This window comes from Bufo bufo, chromosome 1, assembly GCF_905171765.1.
Source record: "Bufo bufo chromosome 1, aBufBuf1.1, whole genome shotgun sequence".
NCBI lineage: Eukaryota > Metazoa > Chordata > Amphibia > Anura > Bufonidae > Bufo > Bufo bufo.
Genome location: NC_053389.1, coordinates 319,116,894 through 319,133,654, shown reverse-complemented (window position 1 = coordinate 319,133,654; position 16,761 = coordinate 319,116,894). Strand labels below are relative to the sequence as shown.

General features: G+C 46.2%; 1 protein-coding gene across 1 annotated transcript in view; it reads right to left on the bottom strand.

The window, feature by feature from the left end:
- LOC121008948 (histidine--tRNA ligase, cytoplasmic-like) overlaps positions 1-16,761 on the bottom strand; it is a 113,949-nt gene that overhangs the window by 60,439 nt on the left and 36,749 nt on the right. The window contains exons 6-10 of the mRNA XM_040441785.1: positions 4,757-4,864; positions 2,710-2,808; positions 2,320-2,413; positions 1,373-1,500; positions 750-1,010 (exon numbers count right to left, since the gene is read on the bottom strand). Coding sequence (XP_040297719.1) covers positions 750-1,010; positions 1,373-1,500; positions 2,320-2,413; positions 2,710-2,808; positions 4,757-4,864 — 690 coding nt within the window. The remainder of the gene's footprint in view (positions 1-749; positions 1,011-1,372; positions 1,501-2,319; positions 2,414-2,709; positions 2,809-4,756; positions 4,865-16,761) is intronic.

Below are 16,761 nucleotides of genomic sequence, written 5' to 3'. Positions count from 1 at the left end.
ACCGGGAAGTGCAGCACTTCGGGGCTTTGTGCTCTCAGTTGCCGTGGTCACATTTGAACACAGCATTTTCGCTGGTCGCAGACATTAGGGTGTCTGCTGTGTGAAACAGCATTTTAACATCCGACAAATGACGTATTATTACATCACATGTCGCGAAGGGGTTAAACAGCAATTATAAAGCTTCATTGTGCCAATGGACACAAATCTGTTCCTGGTCTGTGATGCACAAAAAAGTTAAGGACAGGTAATAATTAAGTTTGTTATACATATCAGATGAAGCTGACAATTTCGACATACTTACCACCTATTGTGTATGGGGATGTCCCGACTTTCCGTTGATATCACGTCAAGAGGGAAGATGCGGCCTGGCTATCACCATTGTGGATCTGAACATGCCCAATACTTGGTTATCAAGGGAACCTTTACAAGTGTCCTATTCCATTTCCCCCAGCTATAATAGTGTGTGGACACTTTTCAAATCCAGTTATCAGAGCTTTAGTTGGACGTGCACATTAGATGTATGTCGGCCAAACCGACTGATTTCAGCAGGACCAGCCAACCATCTAATGTGAATGTAGCATGAGCATACGTGTTTATGAGAGGTCGGAAGTAACAGCTGTCGAATGAATGAACATTCGGCCAACACCTATCATATGTATGTGGTCTGTCTTGTAATTAGCCCTGCAATTATGGAATCATCACATGAATGTAATGTCGTGCAGCAGTCACAACACAGAAATGTTTCTCACCTCTGCTTTTTGCTCCATGATAGAAAATATCCTCTCAATTCCAATACTGACACCCACACACGGAACTTTCCTGCCCTTTGGATCAAACATCCCCACCAAACCATCATAACGTCCACCTCCGGCTACACTGCCGACATTGACTGATTCCTCTGTGTGATCATTCTGTTGCTGTTGCTCCCCTTGATCCCGAATCAGAACCGCTTCATAAATGACGCCTGTATAATAATCCAGACCACGGGCCAAGCTGAGGTCAAACAAAACCTGAAAGATAAATTAAAGGGAGTGATTATTCTATGTGTATTCAGGAAATCAAGTCTGATGGTAAGAAAGCCCATTTTTATAATTTCCTGGATAGGAAATCTGACAATTAATGTAACACCACCCCACCAAAATAGAGCTACATTATGAGACTACTCATACAATTCAGGAGAGTGGAAAAGCCGCATAAGGTCTCATGCGCACAGCCTTATTAAAGAACCATCTGTACTTTACCTCTGTATGCCTCCAATTTCATACACAGTATGCTTTATCAGATGGTATATATCCAGAGAAATGCTCCATATATACAGATCCCAACAGAGCATTGTAGTCCTTTCAGCTTCCTGGCATTTGAAAGTGCTCACCTTATCAGTAACTCCAAACAGTTCCAAGTACTGAAAGAGGATCTTCATGTCATTCAGTCCTTCTAGTGCCTGCTTGTTCTGTGAGAGCTTGGGATCCTTCAAAAGCTTCTCAATCAGATCCAATCCTCCTAAAATATTTAGGTAAGTTTAAAGGTTTCATCCACAACCACATTTTTATCCTTCAAGTGCCTCTAAACTACTTCTTTTCAGTTTTGTGGGACAGACATCACCAAAATGGAATCAGGATCTTCTTTAATTTAATCAGTATATAGCAAAGAGTAGACAGGATTTAGAAATTCAGTGCATCTTATACCAGAAATAAGATGCCTATACATAAATTACCATATTTTTCTGACTATAAAACATACTCCCCCCCCCCCCCAAAAGTGAGGGAAAAGTAGCCGTGCATCCTATAGTCCGAATGCTAATGGCCATTCCCATTATGGAAGCGGTCATCAGCATGCGGAAAGTGTAGCCCTATACAGTAGGAAGGAAGAGGATGAACCCTCCCAGTCTAACCACCTATAGGCTACGCAAACAGACAGGTGGGTTCTGTGCTGCTAAGGGACCTCTACCCCAAGAGGTGTTAGCAAGTTTATTCAGGAACCGGAAGGAGAGGCTGGACAACCTCCGATCCTAGCCCCAGCGTTAGGCCTTGAAAGTCTCTTGAAGAAAAAAATATTAATAAATCTTCATCCCTAAAGCAGGGAACAACTCTGGATCTATCTTCTGTCTTTTTAACCCGTTTCCTGTCCCAAGAAGGTTAAAGGAGAACAACCTCCTATGTTGCTGTCATGAGGGAAGAACTGAAAAAAAGGATTTTCCTCTGAATTTAATACTTTTTTTTTTGAGGAGCACCTGCCCTTTTAACTGTTATTTGTGGACCCGGTCCTATAATGTGCAGTAGCTGGCTCCTAGCTTGTGGAGCTGGCTCTATGTCGACTTACCATTATTTTGGACATATTCCCAAATCTGATCAGCAGCCTCACATGCAAGTCCCTTCTCTCCCACCATTTCATTCTTCACCTCTTCCCACGGGGTCTGGAAAGAAGGAATATTTATTACATTTCTAAAACAGGAAGCTGGGCGTCACATAGTTAATGTTTAGTGTTGATGCAAATGTAAGGTAGAACTGGCACAAAGAATACATAAAGTAAATGAATGTATAATTCAGCAGGTCAGTAGTAGCTTTCATAAGGGGTGCGGTCAGATTCTTGTCGTCATCAAGATGCACTGGTGAATGGTGAAGATCTGCTTCAACAACGTAAACCACTGAAGGAACTCAATACAGTTGACATTTTCCTTGAGTAATACAAACATTGCAGATTTATTTTTACCTTATCTAATTTGTCCACCGAAGAGCAAATTGTGCGAAATTTTACGTCCGGTACACCACATACTGCAAACATTCCATCCAAAATTCTCCTGTCATTCACCTGCAGATAAAAAGGTCATTACCTGAAGTCAATGAAGACATCACAGAGATTAATAGTGTAAACAGAACCTATTACTTCTGTAAAAACTTGCTGATTAAGGATTAACCTTTAATACAGTATTATATGCTCTGTCTCTTAAAGGTTTTGCAGGAATATAAACGGTTAGAGAACCACTCCCCTTTTTTTCAGACTTGCATTTCAAACAGATATTAAAGGGTTTGTCTGAATTATAAAAAAATAAAACACAAATATAGCACTGTAAATCTGATGGTCAGCAATAGATAACTAAGCTAAGCAAGTTTTAGGTAAGAAAAAACTTCTATTTCCTCATTTCCCTAGTTCTCTGTTTACCTGCAATAACAACAATCTCGGAGGTTTTCCTCGTGAATATTTGTTGGCGTCAAAAATTACCGCAGCTTCCCCTGCTCTGCAAAGGGAGTGAATGCTGGGATACTCAGCAGCATGTTGAATGTGTAGAACTACAAGTCCCAGCTGTACAATGACACTGCTGATACACACAGGATCTTCCTCCTACCTGTTCTTGTGCAATGCTCTGCAGAACTACTGCAGTCTGTCAGCTCTGTGTCTGCAGGATGAGGAGGGAAGATCCTGTGCCCAGTATTTGTCTCTTCACCAGAGTTCGGTAAGTTTTTTTTACAGTAGAAATTAATTTTTAAGTTATTACCTGAAATCTCGCGAGACTTTGCTAAGTAATAACTTCCGCTCATCAGAGCCAATACATTATAATACAGTCCGGAGCTCCTGCTCCGTACAGTATTCTAAGAAAGTTTTATGCGATATTTCAGAAATCGATTCGCTCATACTTGTAATTACACTGGCTCACTACCACAACTGCAGTGGCTAGCAAGTAAACAGAGCAGAGAAGGCAGTGCTCGTAGGATCTGCTGATCGGCGGGGCTGCTGGGAGTCAAACCCCTGCCGATCTATATTGAGGACAACCCTTTAAGGAAAGGAACCTGGGCTGCTCCCTGGCGCTCTGGTTCTGTGTAATGGCTCCTGCTCCTCCACCTTCCGGTCCCAATGTATGGGCATGGTCACAATGACTGGCTTCAGCTGTGACAAGTAGCTTGGGAGCTTATTCCTCTCTCCCTACTGAGAACACGTGCATGGTGTGGTCGAGAGGAATAGATGTCAGACAATCAAGTGTTTTGCCAACAGTTGCTACTTTCACACTAGCGTTAATATTTTCCGGTATTGAGATCCATCATATGGTCTCAATACCGGAAAAAAACGCTTTCGTTTTGTCCCCATTCATTGTCAATGGGGACAAAACGTAACCGAATAGAACGGAATGCTCCAAAATGCATTCCGTTCCGTTTGCCTGTGTTCCCATAACGGAGAACAAGCCACAGCATGCTGCGGTTTTCTTTCCATCATGGGATACGGAGCAAGACCCACAATGCAAGTCAATGGGGACAGATTTGTTTTCTCTGACACAATAGAAAACGGATACATCCCCCATTGACTTTTAATAGAGTTCATGACGGAGCCGCCTTGTGTATGTTAAAGATAATACAACCGGATCCGTTCATAACGGATGCAGATGGTTGTATTATCAGTAACGGAAGCGTTTTTTGTTAAACCCTGCCAGATCCAGCAAAAACGCTAGTGTGAAAGTAGCCCAAGATGTCCATCTTTAGTCCCACTATGTTTGTTTACTAGAAAGAGACTATTGGTTTACCTTGAAGAAAAAAAGTTTCTCTCTCCTTTAGATGTACTCTAGATATTTTTTGTTGCCTACACGAAACAGTTTACATCTAACCATAGAGAAATAGTCACCCTTCTCCAGTCACAGTTCATGATACCAGAGGAGCAGGGGTAAAATAGAAATTCCAATCCTCCAGAATAAAAGTAGTTCAGTTCAAAATATCCAGAATTGTCTTGTACTGTATGGTGTAACATCAATGAGCTTGTAATGTCACCTTACCTTAATCAGAAACTTTCCCAAATCCAGCGCACTCAGGATTTCATGCACAATCTTCAGACACTCAGCATCAGGAATCATTGGGTCATACTGTCCAGCAATGTCAAAGTCCTGGAGGGAAATGAAATATAACTAGTTATAGGTCCTATTACCACCTTTACAAAGCTAAACTTGCCTGGCATCAGGAAAGCCTTGAGTTTTTGCAGAAAGATACTTTCAAGGGGCAGCTCTCTAGCTCTTGGCATACTTTTCTTACAGTACTATTACATTATCGGTATAAATAACATATCTTTATTCTCTGGGTCAGTATGGTTACAGCAATAAGACCTAAACTTATTTTTTTTTTTTTTTTTTTTAAGTTTTCCTACTTTTGTGTAATAAAACTTTTTTTTTTATTTAACTACTTCACATCCGCCCATAGGACATAAACGTCCTATGGGTGGATGTTTATCTCTGAATGGACATCCTGGAACGTCCATTCAGAGATGGCAGCTGCACACTAACCGAGAGAGAAGGCAGGGGCAGTTCCCAGGTGTCCCTGCATTCTAGATCGCTGTATACACAGCGCTCAACGAGCGCTGTGTATACATATCAGGAAGCGCTATGCGTCATGTGACCACCGAGGCCAGGAGAGTGCAGGAGCCGTCAGGTCTTCCATAGACCTCGATCCGCCCTGCACTGAGGCTGTACAGCGTGGTTTGTCCACTGGGCATACGCCGGCGAATGATTGCGTGAAGCCACGCCTCCATGCGCCTGACGTCATCACCCGGCGGCTGGAGGGAATCGCGTCCTATGGTCTCTCCAGCCGCCAATACCACTCCGCATATAGTCCTCCTGGACCACCGCAGAAGGGAACTTCGCCAGGGCCCCATCATTCATCAGAGACCCGAGCACAGACCCCACTAGAGGAGGGAGAGCAGAACACGTCGGAACCGACCTCCGGTCTGTAAAATAAGATGTCAATTTGGAAATAATGCTGCCAGGAACCCCAAAGAGCCCCCAGCACCTCTCTGGGTCTCCCTTCCCTGGCAGGACAGGAAAAAACTGTGGTGATAAGGGGAAGAGGTGGGGTTTTTAACCTCTGTGTGTTTTCCTGTCCTATCAGAGGAAGTTAATCTCAGTGTGTGCTGTCATACCACTGGATACATACATCCTATAGGGCAGGGCTACTTTCCTTCTATAAGCGAAAGCCCTGCACTACCGCTGGATACTCCACTCCCTGTAGTTCCATGGCTGGAGTAGTTTCTCTACTACTGGATTCTGTAGGTCCTGTCACATTCCCTTCTTTCCTTAGGCGGAATATGTGCGCTTACCACTGGACCCTGTACATCCTGTGGCATTATCCCCTTCCGTAGGCAGAGTAATTGCACCTGAACTGGATACCGTACAGCGTGCAGCATTACCCCTCCTTCCATAAGCGGAGTAATTGCACTGGATACCGTGCGGCATGTAACATTACCTTCCTTCCATAGGCGGAGTAATTGCACTTACACTGGACACTGTACAGCCCATAGCCGTCACCGCCAGCTCTCTGAGAAGCTATGGCAGACGTTCTTCTGCACCTCTTGCATGATATTCTTTGTTTTGGTTTCACTTTGTCATCTCTTTTCCTTCTCCCAGCTGTCATCTATTTACACTGATTGCCTCCCTTTATATTCCCTCCCATACTGCCTCACTTTGCGGTTTATACTACTTCCTGGTTTGTGTTCACTGCTAGAGGCTGCAACTGCTGGTTCCTCAGATAAGTCTTTTCCTTTATTTGTGTTTCCGTGCTGGCTTGATTCTAGGGGACCCTGACTCCCTCCGTATTAAGTGCAGGGAGCCGGTGGTCGTGTCCCCTCACTATTATAGGGTTTTCAGGTGCCACACAGTCTAGGTACGAGGGCATGCAATTATCTATCATAAATATCTTTGCATGGGCATAGCAGTCAGGGAGAGCTCTAGGGGTTTTATAGGGCTCACCCATTTGTTCCTTAGTTTTTGATCAAGTCAGTCGGATGTTTATTTATAACTTCCAGTTTTCTGCAACACCATCCGTGACAATAGCATTATCCTCCTTTCATGGGCAGATGTCACGGTCCCTCCCATGACAGAGGTGAGAAGATCTGAGAGACTGGTGGCACGTGAGGGTATCTGACAGTCTCTGTTTTCTCCTTGCAGTGTTGTTGTTTGGTAATGACCACACCTCTTGTCAGGTGCAGCTGGTGGTCATTACTGAGGCTCTATTTAGTTCTGACTCACACTGCTTACCATGCGGTTGATATTTCCTACTGGAGTTGGTTGAGCTGGTGTGTTGTTTCTTTGGATCTCCTGCTCCTTCATCCTTCTTTAAGCTAAGTGCCTTTGGTTTTGCATTTGTTGTTCTCTAGTGTTTGTTGTTCTCTAGGCCTCAGGGAGACACTGGTTCCTTTATCTGGGAAGGAACCAGTAGTCTCATTCCCTGCCACCAATCCTAGGGATTTCCAGGGTCTCCAGGGTTTAGCTTCCGGTATATGAGTATTCCCACCTTCAGGGTGGCAGGAGTCAGGGAAAGGTCTAGGATTCCTAAAAGGTCACCATCCCTCTCCCTTAGCTTTGAGGCCTAGACTCCAGTCTATTTCCTTCTGTGTGTTATCTTGTGTTTTCCCCTACCCATTATCTGTGACAGTGGAGTACTTGCACTTCCAATGGGTACTGTACAGCCTGTAAAATTACCCTCCTTCCATAGGCAAAGTAATGGCACTATTACTGGATACTGTATAACAAGCATGTCAAACTCAAAGGCTAACATGGGCCAAAAAAATATAATTTTAGTTTATGTGGGCCGCATCCAAAAAAATAATAATTTTTTTTACAATATAATGCAGACGGATCCGTTCTGAACGGATCCACCGTCTGCATTATATGAGCGGATCCGTCTCAGACGGATCCGCTCTGAACGCAAGTGTAAAAGTAGCCTTAGGGGCGAGAACCTGGGATCTTTCATCCCTTGTCCTATTCAGCTCTATCAGGGTGAATAGGACTTCACACTGTCCCTGCTGCTCTGTGCCTTGTGCACACAGCATCAGGGATGTTACCATGGCAACTAGGGCTTCTGTAGCGTCCTGGCTGCCATGGTAACTGATCGGAGCCCCAGGCTTACACAGCTGGGGCTCCGATCAGAAGCTGCCACTGCACCACCAATGAGGGGGAGGGGAGAGGTCCCTGTGGCCACTGCCACCAATGATTTTAATACTGGGGGGGTTGAGAGGGGCTGGCGCACTGTGCCACCAATGATTTTAATGGGATGGGGGGGTTGGGGGCACACTGCACTACCAATGATAAATTACCCCTTTATACAGGAGGCTGGTACTGGCAGATCAGCAGTTAACCCCTGAGGTGCGGCACCTAAGGGGGTTAACTGCCTCTGATCGCAGCTCCCAGTCAGTGGCAGGGTGCCGGCAATGCGATTCTGCTGCCGGCACCCGCCTCCTGTATTGTGTTAAAGACTGACTTTCACTATCAGGCCACACAGAGCGGCGCCCAGCGATGTCTCAGCACTCACCATTAGTCCTGGGCCGCTCCGTTCGCCTGCAGTGCTCCATTACTGTCTCCTCTCCTGCTCCACATGCTGCTGATTACTATCGGAGCGATGGGAGGAGACATCAGCTTCACTAGTGGGCGTTCCTTCTTCCTGGCTGTAGCGCTGTCCAATCGCAGCGCAGGGAGAAGGAACGCCCACTAGTGAAGCTGATGTCTCCTCCCATCGCTCCGATAGTAATCAGCAGCATGTGGAGCAGGAGAGGAGACAGTAATGGAGCACTGCAGGGAAATGGGAATAGTCCTATCATTGGTGGCTCAGTGCGCCCGCCCCTCCTCCGCCCCTCTCTCCTCATTGGTGGCGCAGTGCGCCCGCCCCTCCTCCCCCCCCCCTCTCTTCTCATTGGTGGCAGCGGCAGCAGCACAGGGGGAGGGAGGACAGCTTCCTTCTCCCCGTGCTGCTGAGAGAACATGAGCGCGCCGATAGCAGCGCGCTCATGTTCAGAGATACTAGACTGCCGGGCCGCAAAGATATTCATTGCGGGCCGCATGCGGCCCGCGGGCCGCATGTTTGACACCCATGCTGTATAACCTGTAGCATTTCCCTTCTTCCATAGGTGGAGTACTTCCACTGGGTACTGTACAGCCTGTAGCATTACACTCCTTTTATCAGCAGAATGTTTGCATAAAATCACTCTCCTTTCATAGACAAGATAAGATATTTGCCTTCTTTCCATAGGCAGAATATTTACACCACCTCTGGATACCATACATCCTGTAGCATTACCCTCCTTCCATAGGCGGAGAAGTTACACCATCGTTGGATCCTATACTTCTGGTAGCATTCCTTTCATTCCGTAGTAGGAGTATTTGCACTTACACTAGGTAATGTGCATTATGTGTCCCTCCAGTGCACTACCACTGGATCCTATACAGACTATCGCATTACCCTCCTTCCTTAGGCAGTGTAATTGCTCTTCCACCAGATACCATAGGTCCTGTTGCATTACCCCCTCCGCAGGTGAAGTAATTGCACCAATACTGGATATCATCTGTCCTGTCAGATTTCCCCCTTCTAGAGGCGGATTAGTTGTACCACAATTGCATACTGTGGCTCCTGTAGCATTACCCTCCTTCCATTGACGGAGTATTTCCACAACCAGTAGTGCTTGCACTACTAGTGTACCCTGTACATCTTGTCGGGTTCCCCCTCTTTCCGTCAGCAGAGTAATTCACTACCTCTGGAAGCCGTACATCCGATCGCATTATCAGTCTTACTTAGATTGAGTTATTGCTTGAACATTGGCTACCGCGACTACTCATTTCTTCCTCGTCGCATTGCATTCCGTTCCATGGATGGCCTATTTACTAGACACGGTACCTACAATCGCCTTATTCCTCATCATAGGGGTGTTTTGGCACTACTACTGGATACTGTGACTACTTCACACTATCCCTTTCCTAAGGTAGTCATTGTTTAGATTGGTGTCAGGGGTCTAAGTGGCAGCCTCTGTCTTCCAGGTAGGCCTGTAGCGAACAGGTTTTTGACAACCACATACCTTTCCTCGTTCCTTGAATCCCTGTGAGGAGCTTTCTAATTTGTTGATAGTCATTAGCACGCTCAGCGTCCACACTTCATCAGTAGGTGAAACGTCTACACTGATTGCCAGTTTCCTTCCTTCTCAGGTGGAGTATTGCGCTAGCACCAATTTCATGGCGGCTACTGCTGTTTGACCTCATTTTCAGGTGGAGCCTCTCCTCTGGCCCTAGAGACCATAGTTGTTGCTATGGCCTCCCCCCATATGAGGCAGCTTTTGTGCTGGCCAAAGATTTTATAGCTACTCTTGTCCCGTGACTACTACTGTGCCAGGGGGAGCATTTTTGTACATCCTTCAAATGGGGTTTACATTGGCGCGGGGCACTGCATCTATCGTTTTTACCGCATCCTTTTCCTCCATGTGGAGTATCGGCCCTGGCATTTCCTGCGGTATCTACAAATCATTCATCCTTCTAGGGGTGGAACCTTCTCGCTAGTTGTAATTGTGCTTGCGCCTACATTTCCTTCTCCCACAGGTGGCACTGTGCTCATGTTCTGCCATCACTGGCTGCGGTAGACCCACCAGGCATTGTATGAATGGTGTACCTGAAGTGCTGGCTGACAGGTACACTTATTCCTTATGACTGTCATCTGCCCATACCATGTTATTCTGCAGCTGATGGGTTTGCTCACTTCTGGTGGGCATTAGTACGGTTTTCTGTACCTGGTATAACCTACTGATTTCTATAGCGCTGATTTAGAACCTTGTTCCCTTCACATGTAGTGCATTGCCTCTACAATCTGCTACGGTGACAGCATCTGCGTAACCTCCCTGTGGAGCTTGGGTATACACTTATTCAGTTTACATATGCGAGTTGTCTGCATTTCTCCCCTCACCGGGTAGAGCAGTCGTACTGTCCTCGTTGTCACTCCTAGGTGCTGGTTCTCTACTGAGCCGCATCAGCCTCCTCTACTTCTCCCCTTTCGTAGGGTGAGTAGTTGCAACTTCCACCAGATACTGTTCTGCCTGCTTGGCCTGTTTTCATAGCCATCGGGTTCTCGTACGCCCCCATTCTGCTGTATAGTGACTGCGCGGGTGGTATTGGTTCTATTACCAGTTTTTTTCTGGGACTTTGTGGCGTTCGGTGTCCACACTCCCCTCCTGGCGCAGCGTTTATTCCATCTCTGGTTTCTGTCTGGCCGTTTTGTCCATTCCTCTGATAACCCCATTCTCTTCTTCTTTATGCAGAGTTATTCCGCAGTGGCGGTCGACAGTGTCTGATAAGTTTACACAACCTTCATATTTTTGTCCCTTTGGCTTAGGTGTTTTTTTCTTCAGCTTCCAGTTAGGTCTGCCAGTTCAGGCAGCCTTCCATGGAGCATCTGACGGCTTCTCTCCTCTCGTTCTGGAATTTAAGGTTCTCCTTTACATTCTCCTTATCTTGTGACTGTTGATGACTCTAGGATGTTTTTTACCTAGGGTTCTGACCCATGGGTATCACTTCCTTAGAAGTCTTCTGGATCTAGGTTATGTTTCTCTCTCCTGAATGACTTGTCTTCATTCTTGTCCATCTTGTGGCTATTCTGTGTGCTCTCCACTTCCGCAATAAAATAGGATTTTTGTACTTACCTGTAAAATCCTTTTCTCGCTGAGTTCATTGGGTGACACAGCTCCCACACCGTAAGTACATTGCTGTCTCTCCTTGACGGTTCCCTCCGGTTCTCGATTCTGACCCATCTCCGGCTTTCTTCCTTTTCATTGTTTTCGGTTTGTTTCTCCTGCTTTCGTACAAACTGATTAATTCAGTGTCTGCAGGAGGGGTATAACTGAGAGGAGGAGCTAACTCTTTTTTGCTTCGTGTCTCCTCCTAGTGGCAGAAACTATACCTATGGTCTTCTGTGTCCCCCAATGAACTCAGCGAGAAAAGGATTTTACAGGTAAGCACAACAAAAATCCTATTTTATCCATGCTAAAGGGTTTCTGTCATCAGAAATACCACTATTAACCTGCTTGACATTAGTGATGTGCTAATGTCAGCTGAACCTAACTAGCCTAGTCCGGTTTTAATACATGCCCCAGTTACTGCAGAAATTGAACTTTTATTATATGCAAATTAGCCTCTAGGAGCAGGGGGGGGGGGGGCATTACTCCTGCTCCTAGAGGCTCCGTTCCCCCACCTCTGTCCACCCCCTTCAAGACTTGATTGACAGGGCCAGGCAGCGTTCACATTCTCCTGCCTGACCCGGAGTGCGGGTGAAATCTCGTGCCTGTGTTGTGCCGTTTAGTATTTGGCGCAAGTGTAGTGAAGGAAGGACGCACACCGACTGCAGTCTTCTATACTGCTCCGAATACTAAACGGCACAGCGCAGGCACAAGATTTCACCCACACCCAGGGTTGGGCAGGGGGACGTGAACACTGAATGGCCCTGTCAATCAAGTCTTGGAGGGTGTGGACAGAGGTTCACACCATAGCCAGAAAAATACCGTATTTTCCAGCGTATAAGACGAGCCACAACTTTTCCATTTAAAATAAAGGTTTTGGGCAATACTCGCCGTATAAGACTACCCCTGAATGCCCAGCCCTCCCTGTCTTCAAGACGATCTTCTCCAGTCCAGGGAACTGACTGGGATCAGTGGATGGCACTGGTATGAGGAGAGGGATACCTTACTCTCAACTCCGGTAACCGCAGGCAGTGCGGGCGGCGCTCACTCACTGATATCACGCACCTGCGCCGCCTAGTGGGAGGAGGAGGCATGTGACATCAATGAGTGAGTGCAGCCCCCACTGCCTGCTGTTACCGGAGCTGAGAGTAAGGTATCCTAGTAAAGAGATGAGCGATGATTAAAGTTACTGATTACAGTTTATAAATGTACTCCTGTGAGCGGCGTGGCCCTGTATATTCTAACCCCCAGGCAAGCGTCCCCATCACCATGGGAACGCCTGGGGGTTAGAATATACCATCGGTTTTGAGTTTTCAGGATCTCACTTCTAATATACTTTCTAACATAGAAAGTATATTATAGTGCATTTGTATTGTGCAGCAGTTGTGTGCGGTTCTGCTGCGATACCGCAGCTATATAGAGGGACAAACGCTATTCGAACAACTAATTGCTTTGGGTGTGATATACCTGTTGCCCCCCAAAAAAACTGATTGAGGGGTGTGATACACCTTTAATATACTTTCTAACATAGAAAGTATATAGTGCATTTGTATTGTGCAGCAGTTGTGTGCAGGGTTATGATATACCTTCTAACACAACATATTAATTGAGGGCTGCGATGTACCTGTTGCCCCAAATAAACAGGGTGGTGTGATATAACTATTGTGGCAAAAAAAAATATTTGAGGGGTGTGATACCTGCTTCCACAAAATACTGATTAAAGGGGTTTGATATACCCGTTTCTACCAAATATTGATTGAGGCCTGAGAGATACCTGCTTCCACAAAATACTGCTCTTCTCTAGGGACTTAGGCAAAGGGTAATTTTGAAAATAAAAGGCAGAGGAAGAGGCAGGCCGTTCCGCAGGGGTGGTTGGGGTCAGGCAGGTGCACTAGGCCGGAGCCTAAGTGGGAAGTTGGAGAAGGCGCGTGCAATTACTTAAAAGGATGCACCAGAGTTGGTTGAGTGGCACATTCACCTTCCGCACCCTCCTCACTCTCTGCTATGTGCATCCCCCAAAGACACCACCACCATAGTCGATCCACTCGAGTCAGAGGAATTATTTTCCTATCCATTCCCAGACCTTACCGATGCGCAGCCATTCTTGACATCGGATGAGGAAGAGGAGGTAGCAACGGCCGCCACCCCGCTGTTGCTGCCTATTCCGAGATCTCAAACATCCGTGGTGGTGAAGGTTATGATGATAATGTGTCGATGGACGTCAAGTGGGTGCCCACAAGAGAGGAAGAGGAGGGGAGTTCAGAGGGAGAGACGGAGCAGCAGAAGCAGCAGGCAGAGGTCGCAGGGCACAGGAGGCAAAAATCAGACTGCAAATGTATCTGGAGCGAGCCATCCACCATGCACGGTCACTTCTGCCGCTCCCAGGACGCTGGCACATGGCTCCGCAGTGTGGGCTTTTTTTTAACGTGTCCGCTGCTGACAATAGTGTTGCCATCTGCAGCCTGTGCTGTCAACGCATAAGTTGCAGTAAGCCCAACACTCACCTAGGGACGACCGCCTTAAGAAGGCACCTGGGCTCCCATCACGAGCAACGGAGTCAGAACCCACAAAGCCACACTCCACGTCCTGCCTCTTCTCCTTATCCTCCCATTGTCCTCTGCACTCCACCTTTCACCGTGCCATCGTCGCGTTCATCTGGCAGAAGGCAGGCTTCCGTAGCCCAAATGTTCAATTTGTGGGCATTGGCACACCGCAATGGAAGGTCCCCGGAAGAAAATATTTCTCCCAGAAGGGCATTCCAGAGCTAAATGGCCACGTTCAGCTAGCATTTGATCGTGAACACGGTAGGGTTGTTGCGGGTATTGAAATTTCAATACCGAATCGATACCGGGATTCCCAATTTTTCGATACTGGGCTGCGCAGTCTAGTATCTCTGAAGATTAGCACGCTGCTGTCGGCGTGCTCCTGTTCCCTCAGCAGAACAGGATAGAAGGAAGCAGTCCTCCCTCCCCCCTGTGCTGCAGCTGCCACCAATGAATGGAGAGAAGGGCGGAGGAGGGGCAGGCGCACTGCGCCACCAATGATAGGACTTTTCCTGGGTCCAGACTTTCAGTATCAGGCTACACAGAGAAGCGGCCAGAGATGTCCCAGCACTTACTATTATTCCTGGGCGCCGCTCCATTCGCCCGCCGTGCCCCATTACAGTCTCCTGCTCCGTATGCAAATTACTATCAGAGCAATGGGGAGGAGACATCAGCTTCTCTAGTGGGCGTTCCTTCTCCCTGGCTGTAGCGCTGTCCAATCGCAGCGCAGCGAGAAGGAACGCCCAGGAGAGAAGCTGATGTCTCCTGTCCATTGCTCCGATAGTAGTTAGCATATGGAGCAGGAAACAGTAATGGGGCACAGCGGGATAATAGTTAAGTGCAGGGAGATCTCTGGGCGCCGCTCTGTGTAGCCTAATACTTAAAGTCTGGACCCATATAAGGTGGTCTTTAATACAGGAGGCAGGTGCCGGCAGCAGAATCACATAGCCGGCACCCTGCCTCTGACAGGGAGCTGTGATCAGTGGCAGTTAACCCCTCAGGTGCGGCACCTGAGGGGTTAACTGTCGCTGATCTGCTGCCAGTACCCGCCTCCTGTATTAAGGGTTAATTATCATTGGTGGCAGTGGCCACAGGGTCCCCTCCCCTTTTCATTGGTGGCAGTGGCCACAGGGTCCCCTCCCCTTTTCATTGGTGGCAGTGGCCACAGGGTCCCCTCCCCTTTTCATTGGTGGCAGTGGCCACAGGGTCCCCTCCCCTTTTCATTGGTGGCAGTGGCCACAGGGTCCCCTCCCATTCTCATTGGTGGCAGTGGCAGCTTCTGATCGGAGACCCAGCAGTGTAATCCTGGGGCTCCGATCAGTTACCATGGCACACTACTGGCTGCCATGGTCAGCTTTCTGCTGCTGTGTGTACTATGCACAGGGAAGCAGGGACAGTGCGAGGTCCTATTCAACCTGATAGAGATCTATCAGGGTGAATAGGACAAGGGATGAAAAGATCCCAGGTTCTGGCCCCTAAGGGGGGAAATAGTTATTAAATAAAAAAAAAAAAAAAAAAAAAATAAGTATGAATCACCCCCTTTCCCAATTTCACATATAAAATATATAAACAATAAATAAACATATCAGATATTGCCACGACCTAAAAGTCCAAACTATTAAAATCTATGCGGTGAACGCCGGAACAGAAAACAAATAAAAACTGCGCGATTCGCCATTTTTTAAAATGCGGAATGCACATGGCTCTTTTGGTTTATTTTTTCGCGCGGTATCGAAGGGTATAGAGTAGCACAATACTTTTTTATGGAATCGAAAATCAAAAATGTGGTATCGCAACAACTCTAGAACGCGGGTTTGCGTTCGCATCGTTGCATCCGTAATGACCGGATCTATAAAAATAATCACACGGTCTACCCCATCAAGTGAACTGTAAAAAAAATATATATATATATATATATATATATATATATATATATATATATATATATATATACATATACACACACACACACACCAAACTGCTTTTTTGTGACTTCACCTCCCAAAAATGAGATAAAAATCAACCAGAAAGTCAAATGTACCCCAAAATGGTGCCAATAAAAACTACAGCTTGTCTCGCACAAAATAAGTCCTTACGCAGCTCATTCAACAAAAAAATAAAAAATTAAGTTATTGCTCTTAAAAACCATGACAGAAAATTCCATGTTAGAAAATCGGGATGCAGCTCCTTCCCTTCTGAGACCTTGCGTATCCCTAAATAACAGTTTACGACCACAATTGGGGTGTTACTGTATTCAGAAGAAAGTGGGTAGCAAATTGGGGGGATATTCTCCTGTTATCTTTTGTGAAAAAGAAAGTTTGGGCCTAAAGCACCATTTTCTTGTAAATGTAATTTTTCATTATCACACCCAACTATTAAAAATTCTATGAAACAGCTGTTGAGTGAAGTGCTCGCTACGCCCCTTAAAAATTGCTTGGGTGGTGTAGTTTACCAAATGTGGTCACTTTTTTTTTTTTTTTTTTTTACTGTGGGAGTACCTCAGGGCCTCTTCAAATGCAAAATGGTGCCCAAAGACCATTCCAGCAAAATCTACCCTCCAAAAACCACCGAATTTTTAAATTTCACATCTATTTAGCTTTAATTCCTGTGGAGTACTTAAAGGGTTAACAACATTTCTAAAACCAGTTTTGAATAGTTTGAGGGGTGTCATTTCTAAAATTTGGTCATATAAGGGTTGGTGCTACTGAACTGGTGCTTAAAAAAGTTGACTTTGGAAATGTTCTTAAAAAATTCAAAAATTGCTTCT